We start from the raw sequence: 27,054 nt of genomic DNA on the forward strand, positions 1-27,054 counted from the left end.
AATGAATAAAATGCAAATACATTTGCTCCTTTAATTTTTCTTTTTATATTGTTAATTAGGAGGAAAAATGAGAGATAATTAACATTATTGAGCTAATGGTTTAAATGTTTTTTTGCAGAAGGTGGAATTAAGGTACAGCCCTTTGGAATGACATTTGTTTCTCAGCTTTCCATCCACAGCTGAACAGGTGGTTTGCTTCAATGCATCATTAAATACAGCTTTCCTCAAACACAAGCACATACATAGAATACACCAGTAGCGAAACAGATAGCAACCCAATGATTCCAGAAATCCTGACATTCTTAAAATGGAAACAAGTAAGTTTTGTCTCAGAGGATAGATGCAACATTTTTTTTAAAATCCCAGAAGGCTACATCTTTGGGAATTAATTATTTTAATGGTATATTAATCAGTGATCACCAGAACCAAGGGGTTAATAGCAAGGTATTAAGATGGAATATTCAAAGCCTTTTGGTAACACTGATCTGGCAAAGAACATTTCTGAAATAATTTATTTTTAATTCAGGATATGGTAATCATAATTTTGATTGCGCTTCAGATTCAATTGTGAAAATAGCACCATGTTAAAAATCAACTCAAATTAAATAATGTTAAAAATCAAAATTGCTTCCATCATTTCCTATCAGCCCTACTCACATGAAGACAAGAGGTAACGAAAGCACTTACGGAGCACAGTCAGCGACGCTGTCGCAGAGCATTGTCCATGGAAATTTTTCGCCTTGACAGTGTATTTCCCACTGTCACTCACTGCAGCATTGTGGATTGCAAGAGAATAAACATTCCTGGAGCGACTTACTCGGATGTTGGATGACAGATCAACCTGGTAAAGAGGAAGCTTCATTATGTTCAAGCTTTAACCAAGGATTGGGAACGAAATACTTAAGGAGAACACAAATAATTACTCACCGGTTGGTTATCTTTAAACCAGTGGATTTCAGGGGAAGGATCTCCAGAGACTTCACAAGTAAGCGACACATCTTGCCCCTCATTGATGTTTTGAGATCTGGGTTGTGTGATAAAGGCTGGAGCATTTGAATCATCTTTTGCAAAATTCATTTCAAAGTGACATTTGATGATGCCCTGTTCAGTCTTTCCTTCACAGGTAAGTATTCCTCCATCTTTGTGCGTAGCTTTTTTGATGGTCAAAGTATGATCACTTCCTGACACACCGTATCTGTAATCTTCAGAGTTAGTTAGCTCTATACCATTCAGCAACCATTTTACATCCGAAGCATCAGCCATATTAGCTTTAAGTGTGGCCTTTTGACCTTCAGTCACAGTCATTTTAGTGGTGGTAGATTTAACTTCTGCATAAGACTTAACATCTTCAGACACCACAGACTTTTTAATAAATTCTTCCTGGACCACAGCCTTTTCCTGGGAGGTCACTGTAGCTTTCTTCTGAACAGAAACTTCGTGTTTTTCAGCTTGTGCTTGAGTTTTGGCAAAACTTGAAACCTGAGAACTGACGTTTTTAAAAGCTTGGCCAATGAAGTGGAAATTGGTTTTAGAGGAGCCACCTTCTCCAGTGATCTCACATGTATATTCACCTTGGTCAGATTCCTTGAGATGCTGGATTTTCAGTTCATATGTGCCATCAGCTGCATAATGAAATTTGAAATGGTCGTCTTCTTTTAGCTTCTTGCCATCTTTGTACCAGGTGACTTCTCGGACACTTAAAACATTGCTTTCAACTGAACAGAGTAATTTTACCTTATCCCCTGACACATCCACCTTCAGATGCTGTTTAATCTTAGGGGGAAGAACAACTGGCAAGTCTACGCGCTCTACTGGGAGTGTTTTCTCTGCTGGGGTGGTTTTCTCTGCTGGGGTGGCTTTCTCTGCTGGGGTGGCTTTCTCTGCTGGGGTGGCTTTCTCTGCAGGTGTGGCTTTCCCTGGAGCTGTTGACTTGGCTTTTGGGTGGGCAGGAGTTGGTTCAGGTGACTTGACTCGCTTTGGAGATTTTACTCTGTCTGGGGACTTCACATGAGGCTCAGGAGATTTGACCCTTGGAGGTGATGTAATGGCTTTTTCTGGAACCCTTTTCTTTTGTACAGTCAAAGTAAAATGGGCTTCCTGCCTTCCTTCAGAATTTTCTACCACAACAGTGTAGCTTCCTTCATCTGAGCTCTGGACAGATGAAATCTCAAAGGTAGATTTATATTGTGTGCGTGTAACTTGGTAGCGCCCAGAAGAAACAATAGCTTGACTTGCCCGTATCCATGTTACTGTTGGTGTTGGCTCACCATCAATGTCACAAGAAAATCTTGCAGTTTCTCCTTCAGAAACAGTGATAGATCGTGGCTTTGTCAGTATTGTTGCAGGCAGAGTGGTTTTAAACTTCCGGTGCACAGCTCGCTCTTCTAGTGATCTCTCCTCTGATGCACTGACTTTCTTTTCAGCAGAGGCATGATGTTCATAGGATGTTAGTGATTCTCTTGTTGCTGTCAGTTCTGACTTGACTTCTCTTACTGAGGAACTCGCTTCTGTTTCAGAGACTTTCTTAAATGAAGAGACTGCATATGCCTCAGTCCTTCTCAAGTCAGGAATAATGGATCTGGGCACTTCTTCATCTCTACGTTGGGAGGTATAAGTAGTGTACTCCCCACCTGTAACATCTAATGTTGCATAATCGGAACATTCTCCTTTATAGTTTGTGCACACAACACGGTATGTACCACTGTCATCGATATGGCAATCTAGGATCTCCAAGGTCAATACACCACTAGTATTGGTGAAATGTATCTTATAACTTTCTTCTATCTCAACACCATTGTGATACCATTTCACTTCAGCAGTTGGTTTTGACTGGACATTCAAAATGAATCTGGTGTTGGTGCCACATGGTACACGATGTGAGCGCATTCTCAAAGTGATGCGTGGGGCATGATCCAAGGTGAAAGGTTCTTGAGTCAGAACTTCATATTTCCTTTCCATTGTTTTTTGAGTCTTCAAAGCTGCTTTCATGGACTCATATCTGGAAAAGATATCAAATCTTGCTGTCCTTTCGAATCGAGAGAGTGATCTTTCACTGGACACAGGGCTTGGTGAACGTGGCCGGGTTCTCTCTGGTGTAGGAGATCTTCTCTCAGTTTCTTCCACAGGTCGTGAGCGGGGGCGAATTAATTCAGACACAGGGCGCATTAATTCAATGTAAGTTGGAGAAAGAGAACGTCGTCTTCCTAGCAATTTTGAAGGAGGTGAAAATTCCCTGTGAACATGTCTCACCATTTCTATTTCCTCTTCTTCCTCTTTTGATGTGATCTCAGTTATTTCTCTTTCCCTCCTCCTTCTCAATCGTCTCTTTTCTTCTTCTGACATATACTCAAGCTCACTCTTGTATTCAGAGAGCCATCGGCTTGTGGTAGCTGGCCGTAGCAGCTCCTCATCCTCTTTCTCAGCCATAATTCTCTCTCTCTGTTTTGGTGGCCTGTAAATTGCCCTGTCATGGCGTTGTCGAAGCTGCGCATAACTTACAGTGGTATCTTCTTTAGATGGTATATGATAGGTTGCATATCTCAGCTCTCTTTGCCTGGATGCTTCTGCAGAGGCTTGTGCATCTGCTGCAGAATAACGAAGGGAAGACAGTTCAAAGCGTGGAGGGCTTCTGCTAGGAGGTGAAGCAGAAAAGCCTAACTCCAGTTCTTCTTCCAGTCGCAATCTTTCTTCTTCAGTTCTCTTCATGGCTAGATAATCATCAACAGGCAGAAGTATTTCTTCATCTGAAAGGTCACTAAGCGATCGCCTTCTTGGTCTGTAATAAAACTCATAATCAGGAGATGGTGTACGCCGGCGTGCTGGCCTCACTATTTCAAGATCATCTTGAGACAATTTAGGTATGCGCCACTTCGGTTTGTATTGATCAGAAATGCGTGGCAGTGGCATCACATAGAATTGTTCCCATCTGGAAAGGCGGATGCGCTTTGGTCGCTTCTGAACAATTCTGTCAAGTTTGCCTGGCATCTCATACTGGTCTCTCAGTTTCTTGTACCACTTCATGTCTGACATAGGCACAAACAACTTGATGTTCTGATCTTCTTCAAGAGCAGCGGCTGCATGTCTGCGTGGTTCAGGGATCTCATATGGCATTCGGAGTTTCCGTTCCTCCTTTATTTCCTCCTTTCTGAGTTCATATTCACCTTTGACAGTCTTTGTGCTTACAGCAGGTTTATACAGGAGGGCAGCCTCTCTCAGAGCTTCCTGGGCTACGCCCGTCAATGGGACAGACTCGGTCCTTGAAAGGATTTCTGCCATTCTTGCTGTCTTGTCGATTCTCCTCTGCACAACTTTTTGCCGCTCTTCTACAGTTGCGTATTCACGCTTGACATATTTCAAGCGCTCTACTTTCAAGTAAGCCTGGCAGCTTGTAGATCCAGCACTGTTTGTAGCAGTAACTCTATAATAACCACTGTCTTCAGGTAAAGTATCTCTGATGTGCAAAGCATAGTAGTCTAACCCTTCGTGTACAATTTCAATATTAGGGTTAGCTGATAGAAGCTGACCATCTTTTTCCCATTTTAGTGTTGGCTTTGGTATGCCAGATACTCTTATCTCAAAGCAGATGCTTTGGCCTTCTTGGCATTCTGCATTTGCCAACAGTCTCTTGAACATGGGTCTCAATGTGGTATCTTCTGAAGGAGCATGCTGGACCACAGTTAACTTAGCTTTGCAGCTGTCTTCACCATACTTGTTGCGTGCTAGCACAGTATATTCAGCAGCATCATCCTCGTTGACGTTATGGATGAAAAGCTGATAAAGACCCTTATCAGATTCAAAGGTATACTTCCTGTCATCATCCCCTGGCTTGATCTTCTGCCCTGATTTGAACCATGTTACACGAGGTTCTGGATGGACAGTTACAGTTACTCCAAACCTGATATTTTCACCAACATAGGCAGTTTGGTTATAGAGAGGCAGAGTGAATTCTGGCGGTTTCTCCAGAAGTCTCAAGGTATCTACTCTGCGCTTTACTTTCTTGACCGTTCTGCATCTGTAATAGTCAGACACTTCTCTCACACCTTTCACAAATAGCTCTGCGTAGGAACTGTCTTCACCGTAGTCATTACTAACTTTGCATCTGTAGGTACCATCATCTGATTTTGAAATATCTTTGACATACATTGTGGCCACCCCTTCATGGTAGCTGATTTCATATTTTTCACTGTTCTCCAGTTGCCTTACTCCAAAGTACCAAGTCGCCTCTGTGGCTGAATCATAGTTTTCAATCTTGCAGAGGAACTTGGCGTGACCACCTTCTTCTCCAACAGAATGCATTATCTGCCCAGTAATGGGCCCGATTTCAATTGATGCCACTTTAACTTTAGCAACTGTGACACCTTTCTGAGATCTGACTGCACCACCCCATGAAACCCGGGCTACAGATACAACTGTATTCCATTCCTTCTTCACTAAGGTTTGGTAGTAACGCCTGTGTCTCAGGGTTTTGATTACTTTAGTGCTGGTTTTCTCTGTCCTCTGTTTCAGCCAAGTGTGTTCAAGAGCTTCTGCAGCAGTCATACGAGCTTTCCTTTCTTTGACCAGCAGGCGGTCAACAAAGTCCAGGGCCTCATTACTGATATCTTTGAAGGCTTCATCATCAAAGTTATATTCGGCACTCATGATGTTTTCAATTGTCTGTTGGTTTGTCTCCGCTATGAAAGGATTCAGGCCACTTAGAAGTATGTACACTAGAGTCCCAAGAGACCACATATCAGTGGCTGTGTTGACAAAGTCATGCTGGTGGACTTCAGGTCCATAGTATTCAGGAGCAGTGAACTGGAGCCTGAAGTTATCACCAGGTTTGAGCTGTCTTGCCTGTCCAAATTCAATAATTTTGACTACAGAGCTTCTTCTGGTAAAGTAAATAATATTCTCTGGCCTGATATCAAAGTGACCAATACTACGACTATGTAGGAATTCAAGTGCTTCGCATACTTGGCGTACGTAGCTTATAATCTCTCTTTCATTTAGTTCAAACGCAGGAGTATTCAGCCTTTCAAAGATGTCAACACCAGATATGAACTCAGATATCATGACCAATTCTTCTAGGCTTTCAAAGGATTCATGGAGATACAGAATGTTTCTGTGCCTGGCAATGTTTAGGATGGAAATTTCTTTCTTTACTAGCACTTGATCAGCACCTTTTACTTTGACAAACTTGGCCAGATACGTCTTCTTAGAAGTTATCTCTACACACCGATGGGCAACTCCAAACTGTCCCCGCCCAAGTTCTTCAGCAATCATGTATCTGTCATAGAGTTCCTTTGTAGAGAAGTGAGCTGCTTTTGCCGTGGTGACTTCTCTGGTCTCATCAACTTCTTCATCATAGTTTAATACTCTGGTCTTATCTTCCTTAGTTATAACAGAATCTGTAGGTTCAGAAGGTTGGCTCTGCCCAAATTTATTCTCTGCTATTACACGGAATACATAGCTTGTCTTCCCAAAGAGGTTTACTACAGTGTATCGGGTGTCGCGAGCTTGACCCACACGGATCCATCTCTCAGCGGTGGTGGCACGTTTCTCAATAGTATAGTGTGTGACTCTGCTTCCACCATCATTCGCTGGAGCATTCCAAGTTAAGTTGACTGAGTCCCTTGAAACTTCACTTGCTTTCAGACCTCTTGGTGGATCAGGTACATCGGCAACATCTAATTCCACAGTTTTCTGATCAATGCCGAACCTGTTTTTGGCACAAACTATGTAGAAACCAGCATCTTTTCGGTCTACACCGTTAGGGAAAACAAGAGATGTGAATGACCGTGTAACAATGACTTGGTAGTGTCCATTAGTATCGATGAGATCTTGTCCTTTTTGCCAGGTGATCACTGGATCAGGTTTGCCACTAAATGGGATTTTGATGCTGACAACTTCCCCACGGAGAGCATGGACAGCTCCCATGCCTTCAAGGTTTTTAGGCAAGTGAATCCTAGCAGGAACTATAGCAGGGAGGGGAACAGAACAATAAAAAAGAAAAATTAAAGCACTGTAATCTACTGCTTTTAAAAACACTAGAAACAGTTTTAAGTACAGGAAAACTAATTCAAAAAGGCTCAGGCCTTTGTAGTGTATTAGTTAATACTCAGAATTAAAGCTTTCTGTGGTTACAGTGCCAGCTGAGCAAAACTGCTGGTCATATTACTTCTGGAGAGTACTAATCCAGAAATAGTGTTTCCTTCTGTAACAGTAAGAAACCTGTGTGCAAAAGCCTATAGTTACAGTTTGAGAAAAACTTGTCAAAATTCTTTCAGCACTCCACTGCTAGAAAGGCACAGGCACATGTGTTTGTACTTCTGCATTGCTGGGTTTCATATGTTGGGTGCCACCTTCTGAGGCTCTGAACCTAGAAGGAGGACTAAAAATACCTGCAATAGATCAGGTTTTGTATTTATCTTCCAAGTACTGTGTCTTTGTAATCTAGCGTTTTTGTAGTACGATGAGTCGGGACCAAACCCTGATGAGTTTCTGTGCAGTTGTACAAGGTCCCACAGCTTCTTGCCATCTGATATTTTGTGGCTATTGGAAATATATTCTAAACATAGGATTCAGAAATGTTGGGGAGGGGTGGGGGTTGTTTTTTTTGCTACAGACTGTCTGTCTTACTCTCCAGTTAATCCGAAAAGCCCCGATCTGCAGTAGCAAAGCACATTGCTTACCTTCCACATCTAGGGAGGCCGTTCCAGACACAGATCCTCCCTGGTTGGTTGCTCGCACCTGATATACAGTGGCATCGTCCTCTGTTACATCTGTGATTACCAACTGGTGATAGCCACCCTTAAATTCTTGTATCTTCACCTTCTCACCCTCTGGCATAATCTCTTTGCCCTGCCTGAACCATTTCACAACAGGCTTAGGATGACCAGTGACTTTGCAAACAAATGTGGCATGACCTCTATATTTCACATTCAGGTTTCTGATTTCTTCCTTGAAATGCGGTGCCTGAATCGGCACATCAGATTTGGGAATGATTGGCTGTGAAACTTCACTCCATTCGCTTTCACCGCCTAGATTTTCACATTTTACACGGAACTCATATTCAAGGCCTTCAATAAGACCCATCACAGAATAGACAGTTTCATGAATTTCTTCTGTTGTGACAGCAATCCATTTGTTTTGCTTCTTTTCACGTTTCTCGAGGTAGTAATTTCTGATCTTTGAGCCACCATCGCTAGCAGGTGGCCTCCAAGACACAACACAGGACTCCTTTGTCACAGCAGATACAATTGGCTGTGTTGGCTGGCCTGGTTTTTCTGTAAAGAAGAAAGAATTCAGGACATAACATCAGTATTCTTTACTGAATTTTGGTAAATCAACACATGGGTTATGGAGCACACTTACCAAATGGAGTCTTTATAACAACAACAGAGGAAACTTCTAATGCTTCACTCATGCCAAATGTATTCTGAGCAAACACACGGAAATAGTAGCCTGCATTTTCTGTGAGGTTAACAATTCTGCAGGTTGTGCTAGAAATGCTTGAAGATACCAGCTGCCACTCAGCACCTTCTTTTGCTTCTCTTTTCTCTACAACGTAGTTTGTAATGAAGGCCCCTCCGTCGTCTTCAGGAGGCTTCCAGCTGATGACAGCAGAGTTCTTCAGCAAAGCTTCCACAACAATTGGTCCTGTTGGTTTATCAGGCTTATCTACAAAAAATAAAAGGCAATGCTTTCAGTTGCAAGACAGAAAACACACTCAATTATATGACTGCAGAAATAACAAGAAGTCAACACTTACCTTGTATTTCTACATTGAGTACGGTGTCAACTGTTCCGTATATGTTACTAAGTTGCACTCTGTACTTTCCGGCATGAGTCTTATGTTGCACATTTTTAATTACAAGATGGGTATAATGCTCTGTGTTCTCAATGGTAATAGTCTCTGTGTTTTTCAAGAGTTTCTTTCCGTGGAACCAAGTGATTGCAGGCACTGGACGACCAATGTAGACCACATGGAGGCGAAGGGTGGAGCCCACACCAGCACGGTATTTCTCTTTCAATGGGAAGCCAGGATGGAACTGCGGAGTTGCTTGCAATAACAGTTTGCCGCTAGTTTCGATCTCTCCAACATCATTGGTAGCCCTGCAAGTGTAAAGTCCCTCGTCGTCCTGCTCCTCCGTGAGTACCGTCAGCGTGTGGGTGCGTCCATCTGATGACATCTTGTATTTTCTGCTCTGTACCAGTTCTTTGCCAAAACGATACCATTTGATATCGGGAAGTGGTCTCCCGAGAATCTGGCATGATAACTGAGCTGGTTCACCAAGATTTGTAGTGACATCCTTCATTTCTTGTCTTACTCCTGGTGCTTCTCCAGCTGGAAGGAGGAAAAAAACCCCTGAAAACTCTCTGTATTGTGCCTTTATTTCAATGCACTCTGCCTTTCAAATAATAGATAGAATCATGTTTGTTCTTTCCATTTAATAACATTGCCTTTAGTTTCAAAAGGATAGGATGAGGAAAGAACTTAGTTATCCCAATGTGGTCCATTCAACACAGTAAATATGTTCAAGTAAATCATCATAATTCTATCTTGGAACTGACAAATTACTTCAAGATCAAATTGCTTCTATCGGCAAGTTGCTTCAAGTCAGTCAATGGTAAATATCTATACTGCATCACAGTTTGGTGTGACATATTAATACCTTTTGAATGGCAACATCAAACATAATGGAAATGACTGACTAGTTAAACTTACATGTCAATTTAGTCTTTACTGTCATCGCTGTTCTACGTGGTCTGCTGATTCCAGTCTCATTTTCTGCAAAAACTCTGAATTCATATTCGGTGGCTTCCAATAAGCCTCCCATTGTAAATTGCCTGTCTTTGATACGTTCCTTGTGGCATTTTTTCCATGTAGTCTCCCCTGATTGGCGATATTCAACCCAGTATCCAATGATATCTTTACCGCCATCACATTCTGGGCGTTCCCATTCTAAAGTAATGCTATCCTTAAATACAGATAAGATCTCAATTTCCCCAGGTTGGCTTGGTTTGTCTGTAAAAGTAAAAAAAAAAGAAAAAGATCATAAGATATTACAACTTGTCCTCTTCAAAAAGTTCATCTTGACGCCCTCTAATACAGAAATGACATTCACATACCAAATGGATCCTTGCACACAACTGGCTCAGAAACAGGGCTTGGTTCACCCTCACCAATATCATTTTGGGCCACAATACGGAACTGATATTCAGCATCTGGAACCAGTCCTGTGACCGTATACATTGTAGTTGTGATCTGAGTCTTGTTGTGCCTGACCCATTTCTCAGTAGATGTTTCTCTGCGTTCAATATAGTAACCAGTGACACGAGAACCGCCATCATCTCTTGGTCTGTTCCAGGTTAAGCTGATGGAACTCTTTGTGACATCCAGTATTTCTGGTGGATAACTTGGAGGCTCTGGAGGATCTGATGGAAAGAAGATAACAGCAGCCACAAGTCAGTGTGGTGTAGTCTTGCATTTAGATAATGGAAACCAGGGTTCAAAGATTGATACAACCACAAAGCTCACTAAATGACCTTAGGTCAGTCATGATCTCCCAGGCTGACCTACCTCATATGTTTGTGATGAGGAAAAGAAAGGGGGCAACCCTTTATATTGTTTTGGATTCCCTGGAGGCAAGGCAACGTAAAAATATAATAAGCTATTTTCTTTAAGAAAATAAACACATGTATACTTACTCAAAGGTGTCTTTGGTACAACTGGTTCTTCGGATTTCAGGGACTTGCTCACACCAAACTGGTTTTCAGCATAAACACGGAAGTGATATTCCACATTTTCTTTGAGTCCTTTCACTACCAATGATGTACCCTTTACTCTGGAATCGACAGTGTACCAGGCCGTCTTGGGCACTTCACGCCTCTCAACAATGTATCCTGTCAGATCTGCTCCACCATCATCAGTTGGAGGTTTCCAGCTTACTCTAACAGAGCGTGCTTGTATGTCATCATATTCAAGGGGTCCTTCTGGTGCATTTGGAATGCCAATCACTCTGACTTTGATGTAGACAACCTTCTTGCCACATTTGTTTTCAAGTGTCAAATCGTAGGTTCCAGAATCTTCTCTTTCAGCATCTTTTATCACAAGTTCAGTGTCTGATTCAGAAGTGGCAATCATGGCTCTCTTGGAGACATCATGTCCGTCTTTAGTCCATTTGCATATTGGAATAGGCTTACCTTTTATTGGCACCGTAAGCTTGATTACCCCACCTTGTCTTACAAAGACACCTTCCAGGTATTTTTCATCAAGTTCGTAATCAGGATATTCTGGGAAGGGGAAAAACAAGTTATGTATTAAAAAGGCTAAAAAGTATTATTACATTCTTATTAGTTAAGGGTTTCATTAAAGAGAAGGAGATCAAGTATCTTACCGAGCATTTCAGTTACTTTGGCTGTTCCTGGTACCTCTGCAGGTTCACCAGGCCCACCGGCATTACAAGCCATAACACGGAATCTGTACTCTGCACCTTGAGGAAGATGTGTTAGTGTGTATTCGCGGATCTTGGTGGGAGTGGTGTTGCATTTGGTCCATTCAAACTGATCGACCTTTTGCATTTCGATCAAGTAGCCAGTGACTTTTGACCCGCCTTCATCTTCTGGTGGACTCCAAGCCAGAGAAATAGAAGTTCTTGTAGTATCTGTAACTCTTGGATTCTGAGGCTTGCCTGGAGGAGCTGGAAGATATGATCAGAGGAGAGTTAGACACATCCAGGTAGCTAGACACATAGTTTTCCTGTTTAAAAGGAAAGGATATTTGTCCAAAATATCCATAATCTCTCAAATATTTTACTGGTAATCTGTTCAAACTGGAAGTTCTTCTGAAGGACTCCAAGCCTCTCTAGTACCTCCTCTCTGTATGTCTATAGGAAATGTGAATATAGAGATAAAGGAAATTATTTACCAATTGGATCCATAGCTATTGCAGGCTTGGAAACTCGACTTGGCTTGCCAGTGCCTCTAGCATTGACCGCTGTGATACGGTGTTCATACTCCAGTCCTTCTATTAACCCAGTAGATCGGTAGCGTGTCATAGTCACAAGAACTTTATTTACACGAACCCATCTCTCTGATCTAACTTCTTTGCGCTCCACAATATAACCAGAGATCTGTGAACCACCATCCTCTTCTGGTGGATACCAAGTAAGTGTCATTCCATCACGGGAGATGTCAAACACTTCTGGAGTACCTGGAGGACCAGGAATGCCTAGATTTTAAGAGTGAAAAAAAAAAAGAAACTTAATTCCATTTGCAAGCATGTTCTGTTCCTAATAGGCAGACACATAGTACTGCACTTTGCTTTACAAATATATTGCAACTAGCTGGGGTCCAATAATGTATTGAAGAAAAGCAAGCCAGAATGCATATAGTCAAGCATCAAGTCCACATATTTCTTTGTGGGTCCATGTAAACTGATCTGAAGTTTTTATGCAGAGGACTAGGGAAAATACTTACTGATTCTGCTCTTGCATTCTATAATTTCAGACTGCAAGTAAGATCCAATCCCAAAGCGGTTTGTGGCAGCCACACGGAACACGTACTCGGCGCCCTCGGTAAGTTTAGAAAATTTGTATGTTGTCCGAGTTACAGATTCAGACACTGGCAACCATCCTGGACGGTGAGCATCACGTTGTTCCACCACGTAGCCACTTAAGGTTGCGCCTCCATCCATCTCAGGTGGTTCCCAGGAAATTGTTACATATGTTGAATCAATGTCAACAACTTTGATAGGTCCTATAGGTGGTCCAGGTTTGTCTGTGAAAGAAAAATACACAAACAAGTGAAGAAATAGTAAAATAAACAGTGCCGTAGGAAATGGGAAAAATAGGCAAAAAACAAAACAAAAAACCCCACCAAAACCAGACAGATTTTTACAACAAACCCTTACCAAGAATGACAACTTTTATTCTCTCAAGAGCAGTGCCAGTTGTGTTCTTCAGTTCCAGGGTGTATTCCCCAGTGTCATGAATTGTGGTTTCGCGTATAGTTAATTTAGCTGTCTTAGCAACTGTTTCAAACTTGACACGTTCTGATTCTCTTAGTTTGGAGCCAGCAAAGAACCAAGAAACAGTTGGAGGTGGTCGTCCAGAAATTGGAATAGCTAGTTCTACAGGTCTACCGGCAGGTACATGAACAGTCTTTTGAGGAATTCCAGCAAGATCAATTGCAGGTAGAACTAAAAGAAGAAGAAACCCAACATGGTCATCCTTGTTAAACTATATATCAATGCTCTGAATGATGTTGCTGTTTTCATTATAGCCATGACTCTTACCTTTCATTTCTTGTACGGTTACTGCAGTGACAATCTCTCTTGGTTCAGACACACCCTTCTGATTTTGTGCTCTGACTCTAAACAAGTATTGTTCGCCTTCATTTAATGAAATTATTGTGTGCTCAAAGACAGTAGGCTTCAGGGTTACAACTTTCATCCATCTTTCTGTTCCAGCTTTACTGGCCTCAATTACATAGCCGGTCAATCTGCTGCCGCCGTCATGCATTGGTTTGTCCCATGCAAGTGTTACCGTAGATTTAGTAACATCAACCACCTCCAATTTCTGAGGCACACTTGGTACCTCTGACACCAGGACTGCATCTGATGTCTCACAGGCTTCACCAATTCCATAGATATTTTCTGGCAGTACTCGGAAATAGTACAGTGCTCCTTCCATGAGTCCAGAGATTCTATAAATGGTTTTGTTACATTTAGTTGTCACTGTCTTGTAAGCTCTCATAGCAGCCTCGCGTTTCTCAATGATATAGTTGTTGACCGGAGCTCCACCATCGATAGTAGGAATTTCCCAAGTTATTGTCACAGACTCCTTTGAAACCTCTTTGACTTTCACTGATCCGGGTGGACCAGGGGTATCTGAGGGGAAAAAGACAAAATAGACATTTCCATATTTTTTCTGTATCGTTCTTGTTCATTTCCTTTTCCTTGTTATGCCAAACTCACAGATTACTCAGTACTAAAGAAACCAGTTGCCACTGGTTTCTCTTCCTCCTTTTTTATGCAATCATCTTTTAATTTGTTATGAAATAGGCAAAACTATTGCTGTGACAATAAATATTCATGTTAGTACCTACCGTAAACTTTCACGAGAATTGTTGCAGATTTCTTTCCTGATGGATTTTCCGCTTCAATGACATATTTGCCAGCATCGTACCGGTTAACTTTATCCACAATCAGAAGTGTATAGCTGTCTGTAGTATCAATAATAGCCCGACTTGCCAGGTCAACACCTTGTTTGCTCCATGTAATAGCTGGTGCTGGTCTGCCAGACACCGACACCATAAGGCGCAAAGAGCCACCTGCTCTAACCGTGACAGTCTTCCTTAGATCATCAGCCAGCTCAAGATCTGGTACTTCTGCAGTGGGGGGAGGGAGAAAGAAAAGATGAATTTGCACTTGATTCTTTCTAAACAAATTAGAAAACCAACATTTGTGAACTATGCATAGATATTGGATTCCCACTTTACCTAGCCGTTCCACTGGTTCTATTTCAGCCGATGACTCGCTGTATTCGCTCATACCATTTTTATTGGTGGCAGCCACTCTAAAGCAGTACTTCTGGCTTGTTTTAAGACCAGTCACAGTGAATTCAGTGTTCCGTAGGGTGGCAGTACTATGTGCCCTGTACCACTGATCTGTACCTTCTTCTTTCATTTCGAGCACATAGCCTAATATGTCAACCCCACCATCATACATGGGCCTTGTCCAAGCCAAGCTTATGCTGGTCCTAGTGGTGTCTACAACTCTCGGAGGTGAAGGTGGTGCAGGAGTGTCTTTGGAAAAAAAAAACAAGCATGTTATTATGGATTACAACGTCACACCTGAATAATAATTTTGACATGTCTGCTATAACTCCAGTTACATCTTCTGACTCTTTCCTGAGCTTGAGTTGGGATAGAATTTTAGCTAAAGTGTAATTTGAAATCCTGCGATGCTTCAGAACATTTTACAGTACTGGAAGCACGCACTATTCAGACACAGGTTTTTTGGCATCTAGGGAGAAATCTTAGAGGGGTGGCAGGATCATCAGATCATGAAGGGCAACCTTCTGCCCCAGAACAGGCATTTTCCAGTTTTGTCTCCTTTTCCCCTCTCCTGTCTCTTCACCTTATAACTTACTGCAAATAGAGAACAGGAACAAAATTTGTAGAGCAAGTGACAAAAGCTACCAACGAGTGACAGGCAAAGAGAAAGACCTCTGCCAAACAGGGTCACTAGTCTATTTGATCCCACTAAAAGAGATTCTTATACATGTTCCTATTTATAAACATAAGAAACTCTTCATGCCAGATATAGCAATCAGATCCTGTGTGCAAAGCAAAGGGGATTAATTAATTAATTCCAATTTTCCCAACAGACAGAAAATATGTTTGAATTACAAGTCAATCCCAGTCAATGCTTTATCAGTAGCTGTTGTGATCTCTGACATCCTAGTGCAAAGACAACATTTTTTGCCCAAAATTTAGGTGAAAAAGACATTTCTGACCCAGATAGGTGCTGGCTAGAACACTGGGATAGAAAATGAATTTTCAAGTGTACCCATTCTGCTACAGCATTCAAGACATTTATGATTTCTCAGTCTGTTCCAGGTATTCAATTCTGTCTGGGTAATATGGCAGTGCCCGTATCATGAGTAACTGAGTAAGATGCAGATGCATCAGCTGCCCTGAACTTGGTCAAGAGTGGTATATAAATGCCAAAAGAGAGAGAAAACACAAGACAGGAAAAAGAACATGCTTCTTTGGACGAATGGTCCCAACAATCCCTTTGGACTGTTCTCGACCACAAGGGTTATGAGACCTCCACATTGTTTAATCTGCATTGAAGTCTGCATATTGTGATTTCAGGAACTTACATGATGGGTCTTTGCACAAGATGTACGGAGAAACATCACTAGGCTCACTGTTACCAGCAGCATTTACAGCAGTGACACGGAACTGATATTCACTGCCTTCCATTAGACCAGTAACTTTCAGCCTTGTATCATAAATGACGTAGTCCTTGTTCACCCGAGTCCAGCGAAGACTTCTCTTTTCTCGTTTGTCTACAAGATAGGTGCTGATCTCATTTCCTCCATCTGATTCTGGTTTGAGCCACTGAATAATGACGTGCTCTTTGCCAACACTCACTGGCTCTGGTGGGCCGGGAGGTGATGGAATAGCTACAAATATTTTCAAAGGGAAAGAAACAAACACAGACATTTCACATTTAGTGTGTGAGAAACAACTCTCTTGGCTGCCTAATTCCAAACACAAGTTCTTAATTGGGTTACAGAGGTACTTACTGTATGAATTCCTGGCAATAATGGGTCCAGTTTCAAGCGGCACACCTGGTCCGTACTTGTTGACAGCTCTTACACGGAATATGTATTCATTGTTCTTAATAAGTCTTGTTGCTACACAAGACAGTGTTGGACATTCAGCTTCAACGATGACCCAGTTTAGCCTGCTGGTCTCACGTCTCTCCACAATGTAATGGGTAATTTCTGCCCCTCCATCTTCTTGAGGCATGTTCCAAGCCAAGGTACACTTCTCTTCTGTTATTCTGCTGATGGTGATTTTGCCCGCACATGGCCCAGGAGAATCTGCAGATAATGGTAATATAAATGGATAAGTATTTCAGTGAAAAAATAAGTGCTTGTCTTTCAAATGAATTTGAAGGGAGTAAGTTATGGCCACAGAAAATTATAGCATACTTACCAAGCACTTTGACAAAGACAGAAACTTGTTTTGTTCCACTGGCATTTTTAACAGTTAATGTGTATTTTCCAGTATCGCTTCTGTCGCAGAACTTGATGACTGCAACAGCATGCTTGCTTGTGTATTGCAAAGAGATCTTTTCACATGGGTCCAATTCTTTGTCACCTTTAGACCAAAATACTTTTGGTTCTGGTTTTCCACCAATGGATGCCTCAAGAACAAGATCAGATCCAGCCCTGACTGTTACAATGTCTCCTTGCAGTCTGGCATCCAGTACAGCTTTAGGTGGTGCTATGAAAAGAGATATAAATTTACATTTTGATAGCTTAACTACCTGACACAGTCTGCCTAATTTTAAAAACCACAGGAAAGTCTCTTACCATATTCGTCTCTGCAGGCAACAGGGCCAGTAGATTCAGAACCCTTGCTAATTACACCAGCAGCGTTCTTTGCCAATACACGGAATTCATATTCTTCTCCTTCACTGAGGGCTGTCACAGTAAAGAAGTTTTCTGAGACAATGGTATAGTTGCATTTCAACCAGCGGCCATCTCCGGATTCAGTGTATGGTTTGCGTTCTACAATGTAGCCAATAACTTTGCTTCCACCATCATACAATGGGGGAGACCAGCTTAATGACACTGAAGAGCGTGTGACATCTGTCACCTCTGGGCGACCTGGTGGATCTGTAAGAGAAAACAAGATGAACATGATTATGCTATCATTCCCTTAACAACAACAATGAACACATTTGCCTCAACAGTTGCACTTACCAACTGGGTTTTGGGCCAGTACTGCCCTGGAAGCTTCACTAGCTTTGCTTAGCCCAGCAGCATTTAATGCATATATTCTGAACTGATACTCCAGACCTTCCACAAGCCCTGTAACTTTGTAATCGCACTCAAAACATGGAGATTTGTTTTCCTTGACCCAAAGGATTGTGTTGCGTTCTTTCTTTTCTATCCAGTATCCAACAACTTTGCTGCCACCATCGTGATAAGGTTCTTCCCAGCGAATGGACATGGCATTGGCAGAAACAAAATAGACCTCGGGTCTGGTGGGTGGGCTTGGTGGGACTAATTGAAAAAACAAAACAAAATGGGGAGAGTGTTAAATAATGCAATTCACAGAAAAAGCAAACTGAATAAAATGTGTACTTGCATTCATGTCTTGACTCAATGATTCCTTACCAAATGGATGCTCAGCCACGATGGGTACTGATTCTATTGGCTTGCTGACACCAAATCTGTTTTCTGAGCTGACACGGAAGGTGTATTCCATGTATTTTGTAAGATGAGTTACTTTGATCTGTGTACGTTTGACACTGGAATTTACCAGTTGCCAGGCTGTTGTACCAGATTCACGTTTTTCAACAATGTAGTTTGTGATCTCGCTGCCACCATCATCTTCAGGCTCCTTCCATGACAATACACAGGATTCAGCTGTCACAGATGATATGTCTATGGGACGTGTAACTGGACCTGGTCTTCCAATAACGACAACTGTGACAGTGAATGTTTTCACACCAGCGGTGTTCTCGAGAGTCAAGTAATATTTCCCAGAATCACCTCTCATGCTGTCTTTAACCGTCAGTGTCGTTCTATCCTTTGTTGTCTTGATAGTCACCCTGTCGGTTTCTTTAAGTCTCATTTCTTCAAGTTTCCACGTTACCTTTGGAACAGGACGCCCACTAATTGGTATATCAATAGTAAAGGAGCTACCAGTTTTGCAAGTGATAAGTTGCCTCGTTATTCCACTGAGATCTGCAGTTGGCTCAATCTGTGGTTCTTTAATAATGACAGAAGAGAAGGCTTCTCTTGGTTGACTGTATCCAGCATTATTCCTTGCTCTGATACGGAACTCATATTCATTGTTCTCTGTGAGGCCTTCAACTGTAAAGGTTAGCTGTTTGGTTTGACCAGCTTCAACCCAATAGTCAGATCCCTTTTGTTTCATTTCAAGGAGGTATCCAGTGATACGACTGCCACCGTCATGATCAGGTTTAAGCCAAGCAAGAACCACAGAGGACTTAGTGGTGTCGACAATATCTAGCCTCTTAGGGGGAGCAGGCTCTTCAGTGGCTACAACTGGTTCGGTCAATTCACATGGTTCCCCGACTCCATATTCATTTACTGCTGAAACCCGGTAAAAATAGGGCACACCTTCTGCAAGATCAGTGACCTTAGCGATCTGACGGGTACATTTTTCATTAACAACTTGCCAGCTGCGGCGGCTTGCTTCTCGTTTCTCCACAATATAATGATGGATACGGGCACCTCCATCCAAAATAGGAGCATCCCACATCAAAGTGATGGATCCTCTGGTCACATCCTTAAATGTAATAGGACCAGGTGGCCCAGGAGTATCCAGAACTTTAACAGTGAAAGCAATAGATTTGCTACCACTGTTGTTTTCTACAGTAAAAACGTATTTACCAGCATCTGTTCTATTGCAGTTCTCCACAGTTAATGTACTGAATGAGTCTGTTACTTGAATGTCAGCACGCAGGCCGAGATCAGAATCTGCTTTGGACCATGTGGCAGTAGGTACAGGTCTGCCCTTAAAGGCAATGAAGAGACGGATATTTGCACCTGCTCTGACAATATGAGTCTGCTTGAAGTTAGCATCAATATCAAGTTCAGGAGAAGACAGTCTGTCTATTGTTTGCACGGAAGCAGCAACTTCACAGCTTTCTCCTTTGCCTGCGCCATTTACAGCAGAGACTCGGAATCTGTAGTGTTCATTTGGTTCCAAGTCTACCACAGTATACTTGGTAGCAATGCAAGTCTCGGCATTGACTTTATGCCACTCTCCCAAATCAGCTTTGCACATTTCAATGATGTAGCCAATGATTTCCAGGCCTCCATCAAAAACTGGCTTGGTCCATTCTAAGCTCACACTTGTTTTGGATGTATCTGTCACTTTGACGACAGTAGGAGGACCTGGTGGGTGAACGGGCTCTCTGCATTTAATCAGCCTTGAGATACCACTTGGTGGTCCCACCCCTGCTTTGTTTTCCGCCATAACCTGGAACTCGTATTCATTGCCTTCTGTTAGACCAGTGACTCTGAATCTTGTCTCAGAGATGGGCCTCTTGCTGGATACTTTAACCCAGAGGATGCTCTTTTTCTCTCTTCTCTCCAGGATATATTGGTCAATGTCACTTCCACCATCTGACTTTGGCCTTGCCCATGTGAGTGTGATGCTGTTTCCTGTTACATTGCTAGGCTCTGGAGTGCCAGGAGCATCAGGAACGGCTACAAAAGAAAAGAAACAGGATGAGGCAACTTTCTAGATAAGGCTGGCAAAGTGGTAATTATGACTTCTCAATGCAAAGTAATCTTACTGTAATGTGCTTGAGCTACAAATGGATCTGATTCCAGTGGCCTGCCAACACCAAACCTGTTGGCTGCAGAGATGCGGAACTGGTACTCATTGCCTTTGATTAATTTTGTGGCAACATAACTGCAGGCTTCGCAGTGGTCTTCAATTAGTGCCCAGGACACCCTGCTGGTTTCACGCTTTTCAATCACATAATGAGTAATTACTGAGCAGCCATCATTAGCTGGAGGCTCCCACCATAATGTTGCCTTCTCTTCAGTAATATTGGTGAACCGTATTGGCCCACCTACTTTTCCTGGTGTATCTGTAATAGAAAACTATCAATGAATTTTCTTGTACTAAATTTAACACAGAACAGATACACTGCTCAATGAAAGTTGCTCTATTGGATGTAAAGGAATTCCAGGAAAACAATGCCAAGTTACCTTGTACTCTTACGGTTATTTCTGCCTGTTTGCTGCCTGATGCATTCTTTGCTTCTACCCTATATACTCCACGATGATCCCGAGAAGCATCTCTAACAAAGACGGTGCTATAGCCAATGGCATCAGTTATTTCCATATTCAACCTCTTGTCAATCTCTTGTCCATCTTTCAACCAGGTCACCTGAGGAACTGGCCGACCTGTGATATGAACTTTAAGTCTTATGCTTTCTCCAGCTTTAACTGTAAGACCTTCAAAGTGCTCAGCACCAAATTCAATATTTGGTGCAACTAGAGAAAAAAAAGAAGAAAAATAATTTTTAGTCAACAGTAATATATATTCCTAGAACACAATACAAAAAGGCATATTAGTTATTTTATTTTAGAGTTATAAGTTTAAATAGACACCTAGCAGTATTCATGTTTCTTATTGAATTATTTAGTTCATATCAATATGCTTCCAAAGTATTAGTAGGAATGAATGGTGTGAATCAACATTTTAGTACATAGGGAGCTGATTATGAAATGTTTACAGTTGCCTGATCTGATGGTAACCATCTAGTAGGCCACCCAGACTTGGACAGTTTGGGGTTCTGCATGACATGCTTAATGTTCCATGAACAAAGCTTACCAGCTTCATCTCTGGTCATGATATACCCTGAAGACTGGGAAGGAGGGCTGATTGTTCCAACAGCGTTTCTTGCAAGTATTCTGAATTCATAGCGATCACCAGAGCTAAGTCCCGTAGCAGTATATTGGCATTCAGTGACATCAATAAAATTGCATCTGACCCAGCGATCACCAGGTCCTTGCCGCTTCTCAATACTGTAGCCAACAATCTTACTGCCGCCATCACGCATTGGTGCAGTCCACTTCAGAGTAATCGTTTCCCTAGTCACATCAATGTAATCAGGGGTGCCAGGTGGATCTGAAATAAAGATATATGCACATGTATTAAGATAGGTCAGGATGAGTCCTACAGCATGCTATTTCCCATTGACCAGTTGTCACTTACCAACTGGAGAGACAGCCAAGGCGAATTTGCTTGGATCACTAGGAGCACTTAATCCAGCAGAGTTCTCTGCATATACACGGAACTGGTAGTCCAAGCCTTCCATTAGTCCAAGAATTCTATATTCTCTATTGGATATTGGTGAAACATTTACTTTTTGCCACAGGATGCTGTTTCGTTCTTTCTTTTCAACATGGTACCCAGTAATTTCTGCACCTCCATCAAAAATTGGAGCATCCCAAGATATGGTCATTCCATCAGCTGTTATGTTATAAACAACAGGCTTCCCTGGTGAACCTGGTGGCTTGAACTGGTGTTTTGCTACGACTTCTACAGAGTTAAGTGGTGGGCTCACTCCATATCTGTTTTCTGCACGGATTCTGAACTGGTACTCTGCATCCTTAATGAGATTAGAAACTTTGAAAGTTGTCTTTTCTACACTAGAACATACCATTTTCCAATTGGTTTGTGAAGTTTCCCGCTTCTCAACGCTGTAGCCAGTAATTTCGCCTCCTCCATCATCCTCAGGAGCACCCCATGAAAGAACCATACTGTCTGATTTGATTTCATCAAGTTTTACAGGGCCTTTTGGCTTAGATGGAGGACCAAGTGTTATAACTGTAATTGGGAATGACTTTCTGTGAACGTTATTATCAAGAATTAAGGTGTATTTACCACCATCTCCTTTTTTCACATTCTTAATGCTTAAAGTTATTTTGTTTTCTGTTTTCTTGAAGCGAACATGTTCACTTTCTTTAAGAGGTATGTTATCTTTCAGCCAACTCATTGTTGGCTTTGGTTTTCCCTTATATGGTATTTCAACGTGTACATTATAACCTATTCTCACTGTTACTTGGCCTCCAGGTATATCAGAAAGGTCTGCATCTGGTGCTATTACATAGTCTTTCACTGTAATGGGTCCTGTTGTAACACCATCACTTCTTCCTTTCTCGTTCTTTGCAGATACTCTGAATTCCATAACAGAAAGCTCCTTAAGTTTCTCAACTTCAAATTCACATGCTTTACTTGTTCCTGCATATGACCATTCTGTTTCTTCCTTCAGTCTTTTTTCAATAACATAATCAGTGATGATACTACCGCCATCAAACTCAGGTTTGCTCCACTGTAAGGTGACAGATGTCTTTGTTGAATCTTTCATGGCCAGGTCCTGCACAGGTCCAGGGACTTCTGCAGCTTTCACTGGTTCTGAAGTTTCACATGGTTCACCCAAACCATTTTCATTTTCTGCAAGAACTCGGAAGAAGTATGGGGTCTTCTCTGACAGACCAGTTATCTTAAATGTTGTGTGAGAGCACTTTGCTGTAACAGAAGACCAAGCTCTCTTTGTGGCATCCCTTTTTTCAATTACATAATTTGTTACTTCAGAACCACCATTGATGAGTGGTGGTTCCCATACCAATGTCACAGTTCCACGAGAAACATTTTTAAGATGCAGTCTCTGGCACGCAGATGGAGTGTCAAGCACTTTAACATTCACAAATGAAGTTTTGGGTTTTCCAACTCCATTCTCAATTGTGAGGACATACTTTCCTGTATCATTGCGTGTGACTTGAGGAATACTGAGGAGTGTGGATGATTCTGTGTTCTGAATGCTGTACCTTTCATCAACACCAAGATTCTTTTCACCCTTTCTCCATGTGACAGTTGGAGGTGGTCTTCCTTTAAATGGAATCATTATTTGTACATCTTCACCTGCTTTGGCTACAATGGAGGTTCTGAGAGCTACATCCAGATCAATCTCTGGTTCCTCTGCAAAGAAACATTAAAGTGAACAAGATAATTTGTTAATATTTGGGATAAGCTGGATGTAGAAAACATTTAAAATAATAAGGAAAAAATTAAGTTTATATACCAAGTATGTCTTTAGCCTGAACAGGTTCTGTCATTTCAATAGGTTCACCTTGCCCAGCAATATTTATGGCAGCTACACGGAAGTAGTAATTGATCCCTGGTTGAAGATGAGAAACAACATATTCTGTTGTTCTGACTTCTCCTCTTGCACTGACCACAGTCCATTCTTCTTCATCTCCTTCTCTCTTTTCTACAGCATAGCTGGTAATTGCACTTCCTCCATCATATGCTGGTTTGGTCCAGCTAAGTGTAATAGATGTCTTTGTAGAATCCACAACCTTTAGTTTAACTGGTGGTCCAGGTTTCTCTGTAAAATTCAAGCAACAAAAATGAGACACCAAAACATCAACCACTAACCACGAAGAACAATAAAATATGCCTTGAATTTCCGCCATGGAATTTCAAGAAAATCTATAATTTGTTTTTTCCAGAATTTGTGGACATCCATATGCATGGATTCTTACCAACAGGATCTGCAGCTTTGATGAAGTCGCATGCTTCCGAGTATGGACCTTGGCCAGCTGCATTCACAGCAGAAACTCTGAACTGGTATTCACTGTTTTCTGTTAGCCCTGTCACTTTTTGTCTGGTGTCACGGATGGTTTCCTTACAGACCTTGAACCAGCTCAGACTCTTCTTATCACGCTTCTCAAGGTAATATCCCCTTATTTCATTGCCACCATCCACTGTAGGCCTGCTCCAGACTACGGTCATTGAGTGCTTAGTTATCATGGTGGCCTCTGGAATTCCAGGTGGTCCAGGTGTTACTGTATTTAGATTAAAATAAAAGTCAGCTCATGCCAATGTAATTAATTAAGAAATCTGCTACTTGCTTTATCAATACTTTTGATATTCAAAAATCTATTGATTAACATCGTTTTAGCTTACCAAAAGCATTCTTGGCTACAACAGCTTCTGATTCCAGTGGATCACCAACACCAAACTTATTTACAGCTCGGACACGGAATATATATTCATTCCCTTTTATGACCTTTGTGGAAGTGGCAAAACATTGTTCTTGTTTTTCTGAAACTATTGACCACACCACACGGCTTGTCTCACGTTTCTCAACAATGTAATGGGTTACACTGGCGCCTCCATTATCGGGTGGTGGCTCCCATGTAAAACTAATCTTTTCAGCAGTAACTGTTTTGAAATTTATAGGTCCACCTGGAGGTCCTGGCTTATCTGTTGATAGGAAAAGAAATGGGATGTTTTGAATATACAGTAGCAGGCAGCACTAACTGAAATTACAGAATAACTCAATATAATGCTTTTTAACACATACCAAGTATCTGTACTCTAATGGTTGCAGACGCAGAACCCATGGCATTCTTCAATTTTAGTTCATAGTTTCCACTATTAAGACGGGTTGCATCTTTGAGCAGTATGGATGCAAATTCGGTGGTGTTTTCAATAGAAGTTTGGGCACTTGTTTGTACTTCTTTACCATTTCTGTACCATTCGATTGTTGGCATGGGCTTTCCTGAAATGCCAAGTTTCAGCTTAACTGAAGTGCCAGCTCTGTATTTCACCACTTCTGTATATTCTGGTGGAACATCTATCTCAGGTGCACCTTAATGAAAAGTAATTAAAATAAAAAGTTATATTAAGACATTTCAAATCTTGAGTAAGACTTAAAGCTTTTAGGCAGGAAGATTAATACATTGACTAATATTCAGTACCGGTTAATATATTTTATATATCCTCTGACAGCAAAAAGCAATTGGAATTTAAACCAGCATAGTACTGTCAGACTAAGAACCTTGAATTCAGACCTTTATTTCCAGAAATAAAACTGGATATTAATGTTTATGGAATGATATAATCCTTACCATAAGTATCCAGACATGTGATAGGGCCCAGGACATCTGATGGATTACTAATGGAACCTGCAGCATTCTTTGTGAAAACACGGAATTCATACTGAGCATTCTGAGTCAATCCTGACACAGTAAACTGAGTCTCAATGACATTGGTGAAGCTCGCCTTTGTCCATCTTCCATTTGGGAGATCGCGTTTCTCAACAATGTATCCAGTGATTTTGCTACCACCATCAAAAGCTGGCTGTGTCCAAGAAAGGCTCACAAATGTTTTGGAAATATCTGTGACACGAAGATTTCTTGGTGGCTCTGCAATATGAAAAACAATAGTATTTACAATCAGTAATTGCATTATTAAACACCGGCTCACCAAAGAGACCATATTTTCCACTAAATTAATTATTTGAAATGTTATGCTTTCTTCCACTTACCACATGCATCTATAGCAAGTACTGCATCAGATGGATGGCTTGGTTTTCCAATGCCAGCTGCATTTTCTGCATAAACCCTGAATTCATAAATAAGTCCAGCAGTGATATTGGAGACCTTGAAGTGAGTTGTACGTATGATCATTTTGTTAGCTTTCTTCCATAAAATACTGTTCCTATCCTTCATTTCCAGATGATAGCCAATGACTGCACTGCCACCATTTGAAACAGGTTCATGCCACCCAACAGTGATGCATTCTCGGGTTACATTGGTGATCCATGGTGTAGATGGAGGTCCCGGTGTTGCTAAATAAAAGTTAAGTACAAGTTAATAAATCCAAACCAAATCCAAATCTGAAAAATTCAAGAAAAAGGAACAAACAAGAAGTTACTTACTGTAAGGCAGCTTAACAGTTACACACGCTGAATCAATATGGTCACTTATGCCAAAGCGATTTTCTGCTTTGATGCGGAACTGATATTCTTCTCCTGTTGTTAGCTTCATGATCTTAATAACGTTTCTAGCGACTGTTGCAGACACTTCAGTCCACACAGCGGTGCTCGTTTCTCTTTTCAGCACAATGTAATTGGTTACTTGACTTCCACCATCATAAAGTGGTGGTTCCCACTTAAGTGTAACACCTTGTTCAGTGATATCACTAACAACGATGGGACCAACAGGAGGGCCTGGTCTGTCCAGGACAACGATCTTAATGTAAGATTTAGTAGTTCCACTGGAGTTGGCAGCGGTTATGTCATAATGACCAGCATCAGCAGCCATGCTCTCTTTAAGGTTGACTATGACACTTTCTGCTGTAGTTTCTGTGTGGAACCTCATGGTTGGTTTGAGAGGAACACCATCTTTAGACAAAGTCACCTTTGGCAATGGTTTTCCAGAAAGTGGAATTTCAACCTTTAGGTTTGAACCTGCTCGTACATAAACTGTGTGGTTCGGGAAACCTTTCATGTCAATCTCAGGAGACTCTGAAAAAGGCATTTACAATATGTTAAAAACAGTGGTGTAAAAGTGCATTTGAGTTAAATTCATATAAACTCTATCCTTAGTATTGGAAGACATACCAAGTTGTTCTTTGACTGTAACAGGTAGAAGAAGCTCTTTAGGGTCACTCAGACCAGCTTGGTTTTCAGCAAACACTCTGAAGTAGTATTCCATGTTCTCTCGGAGACCCTGGACAACATGATGTGTTGTCTTGACAACAGCACATTTGACCCATTTTTGCTGCCCTTTCTCCAGAGCTTCAACAAGGTAGCCTACAATTCTGCTTCCGCCATCATGTTCTGGTTTTAGCCACACAAGAGAGACGCTATCTTTACTAATGCTTGATACTCCCAGTTTTTCTGGAGGACTTGGTTTTTCTGAGAAATAATAACAACAATAACAACAACAATATGAGAACACGAGAACAAAGCAGACCATA

The 27,054-nt window shown here is 41.5% G+C and overlaps 1 protein-coding gene across 50 annotated transcripts in view; it reads right to left on the reverse strand.

Moving 5' to 3' along the window:
* Positions 1–27,054, reverse strand: part of TTN (titin) — a 283,766-nt gene that overhangs the window by 1,867 nt on the left and 254,845 nt on the right. For all 50 annotated transcript variants that reach the window (XM_044426908.1, XM_044426892.1, XM_044426914.1 and 47 more), the window contains 33 exons: positions 26,696–26,992; positions 26,012–26,599; positions 25,619–25,921; positions 25,200–25,496; positions 24,653–24,940; positions 24,253–24,552; positions 23,829–24,131; positions 23,366–23,671; positions 21,496–23,262; positions 21,112–21,408; positions 20,484–20,771; positions 20,063–20,362; positions 17,907–19,973; positions 17,490–17,792; positions 17,097–17,402; positions 16,717–17,007; positions 16,302–16,601; positions 15,873–16,178; positions 14,485–14,790; positions 14,092–14,373; positions 13,280–13,873; positions 12,896–13,183; positions 12,463–12,762; positions 11,912–12,214; positions 11,382–11,684; positions 10,693–11,277; positions 10,114–10,419; positions 9,710–10,009; positions 8,753–9,328; positions 8,356–8,661; positions 7,674–8,267; positions 928–6,956; positions 688–841 (listed from right to left, as the gene is read on the reverse strand). In XM_044426908.1, the coding sequence (XP_044282843.1) occupies positions 688–841; positions 928–6,956; positions 7,674–8,267; positions 8,356–8,661; positions 8,753–9,328; positions 9,710–10,009; positions 10,114–10,419; positions 10,693–11,277; positions 11,382–11,684; positions 11,912–12,214; positions 12,463–12,762; positions 12,896–13,183; positions 13,280–13,873; positions 14,092–14,373; positions 14,485–14,790; positions 15,873–16,178; positions 16,302–16,601; positions 16,717–17,007; positions 17,097–17,402; positions 17,490–17,792; positions 17,907–19,973; positions 20,063–20,362; positions 20,484–20,771; positions 21,112–21,408; positions 21,496–23,262; positions 23,366–23,671; positions 23,829–24,131; positions 24,253–24,552; positions 24,653–24,940; positions 25,200–25,496; positions 25,619–25,921; positions 26,012–26,599; positions 26,696–26,992 (20,133 nt within the window). The remainder of the gene's footprint in view (positions 1–687; positions 842–927; positions 6,957–7,673; positions 8,268–8,355; positions 8,662–8,752; positions 9,329–9,709; positions 10,010–10,113; positions 10,420–10,692; positions 11,278–11,381; positions 11,685–11,911; positions 12,215–12,462; positions 12,763–12,895; positions 13,184–13,279; positions 13,874–14,091; positions 14,374–14,484; positions 14,791–15,872; positions 16,179–16,301; positions 16,602–16,716; positions 17,008–17,096; positions 17,403–17,489; positions 17,793–17,906; positions 19,974–20,062; positions 20,363–20,483; positions 20,772–21,111; positions 21,409–21,495; positions 23,263–23,365; positions 23,672–23,828; positions 24,132–24,252; positions 24,553–24,652; positions 24,941–25,199; positions 25,497–25,618; positions 25,922–26,011; positions 26,600–26,695; positions 26,993–27,054) is intronic.

This window comes from Varanus komodoensis, unplaced genomic scaffold, assembly GCF_004798865.1.
Source record: "Varanus komodoensis strain SLA01 unplaced genomic scaffold, ASM479886v1 scaffold18_1, whole genome shotgun sequence".
NCBI classification, from domain to species: Eukaryota; Metazoa; Chordata; class Lepidosauria; order Squamata; family Varanidae; genus Varanus; species Varanus komodoensis.